Source organism: Sus scrofa, chromosome 2 (genome assembly GCF_054392235.1).
Source record: "Sus scrofa isolate SSC_HxYL_T2T_F1_AM1 chromosome 2, Sscrofa_HxYL_maternal_Yorkshire_Landrace_v2.0, whole genome shotgun sequence".
NCBI classification, from domain to species: Eukaryota; Metazoa; Chordata; class Mammalia; order Artiodactyla; family Suidae; genus Sus; species Sus scrofa.
In genome coordinates, this window is record NC_139384.1 from 14,613,637 (window position 1) to 14,615,496 (window position 1,860).

Below are 1,860 nucleotides of genomic sequence, written 5' to 3' on the forward strand. Positions count from 1 at the left end.
ATGCAAAAGAGCCCTATCCAGGAAATATGCATGATATATGAATGTGTGTAAGTGGTTTAACATTTCGTTTTAATGACTAACATGATCATTTTTCCCCTCTTTAAATGAGTGCACATGTGAAGTTAGGTTAAAAATAATTTTATCTCAGATTTAGGGCTAACATATTTTTGGATTAAATGGCTTCCATCTCTAATCATGAAGATTATGCTTACAATGAAAAAGAGTAAAATTATTACTTTTGAGTTATGTTAAAATAAGAACCATAAGTCTCCATAAATACCTTAAAATATGTAATTACCAAACATGCCTGTGTTGGAAAAAAGGGATATTTAAGTAGGAGTCTTGGAAACCTGGTCCTAGCATATGTCAATCACATTTTGTATAAATGTTATATAATATAGAATGTGCATTTATCCAAGCAAACTTCAGACAGACTGTTACATAGCAAGTACTCAGAAATGATTTGCTGAAAAGAATGGCAAAACCCAGTCATAGATAATTAATAAAGAAAAAAATGAAGGAGGTCATTGGAAAAATATGAATTAATAAATAAGTGATACTTGATTTTAAATTGTGTTTCCTTTTACTTATCACCGAGGTTTGTAACTAATATTAACCAAGAACTGAGAAAATGCTCAATTTCACCGATGTGACGGAGTTTATCCTTTTGGGGTTAACCACTCGCCCGGAATGGCAAGTTCTCTTCTTCATCCTTTTCCTGGTGATCTACATCATCACCTTAGTGGGTAATATTGGCATGATCATGTTAATTAAGGTCAGTCCACAGCTCAGCAGCCCCATGTACTTTTTTCTTAGTCATTTGTCATTTGTTGATGTGTGGTTTTCTTCCAATGTCACCCCTAAGATGTTAGAAAATCTATTATCAAAAACAAAAACTATTTCTTATGCTGGTTGTTTGGTCCAGTGTTTCTTCTTTATTGCCCTTGTCCATGTAGAGGTTTTTATCCTTGCGGTGATGGCCTTTGATAGATACATGGCCATCGGGAACCCTTTGCTCTATGGCAGCAAAATGTCAAGGATTGTCTGTATTCGACTGATTTCTTTCCCTTACATGTACGGTTTTCTGACGAGTCTGGCAGCAACCTTGTGGACTCATGGCTTGTATTTCTGTGGGAAAGTTGAGATCAACCATTTCTACTGTGCAGATCCTCCTCTCATCAAAATCGCCTGTGCTGGGACCTTTGTGAAAGAATATACCATGATCATACTCGCGGGCATTAACTTCACATATTCTCTGACTGTAGTTATTGTATCTTACCTGTTCATTCTCGTTGCCATTCTACGAAGGCATTCAGCAGAAGGGAGGCGCAAGGCCTTTTCCACCTGTGGGTCCCATTTGACGGCTGTCATCGTCTTCTACGGAACCCTTATCTTCATGTATCTCAGACGTCCCTCAGAGGAGTCCGTGGAACAGGGGAAAGTGGTGGCTGTGTTTTACACCACACTGATCCCCATGTTGAATCCCATGATCTACAGTCTGAGGAACAAGGATGTGAAAGAAGCCATGAGCAAAGTGATCAGCAGAACAGGTTTAACAAAATAAAATGAGGTTGGGTTAATTTTTTCCTCTATCTCTTACATGTATGTGTTTGTAAACAGATTATTGTTTAATACATAGCTAAAGACATTTTACAAAAGCTAAAGACTGTGTACATTAAAAAAGGAGGAAAGGATCAAAATTCAGAGAATGAGGTGATTGACTCATTCCTATTGATTAAGTAGTTAAATTGAATTTAAAAATAATAAATAAATTAATAGAAAAGATGATTTAAGTCCAGGTTCACAGGTATTCCATTCAAACTGTTCATGTACTTATCTAGAATGAAGAGATTTTGTTTT

General features: G+C 36.3%; 1 protein-coding gene across 1 annotated transcript; it reads left to right on the top strand.

Annotated features, from left to right (window-relative positions):
* The first annotated feature begins 631 nt into the window (after positions 1-631).
* LOC146405138 (olfactory receptor 5M3-like) lies at positions 632-1,564 on the top strand. Its single transcript, XM_085015152.1, has one exon. The coding sequence runs from the start codon at positions 632-634 to the stop codon at positions 1,562-1,564; it is 933 nt and encodes a 310-aa protein (XP_084871278.1).
* Positions 1,565-1,860: the final 296 nt, after the last annotated feature.

Excerpts from the sequence above, each read along its gene's own strand:
- LOC146405138 (XM_085015152.1), top strand. The coding sequence starts at position 632 with ATGCTCAATTTCACCGATGTGACGGAGTTTATCCTTTTGGGGTTAACC.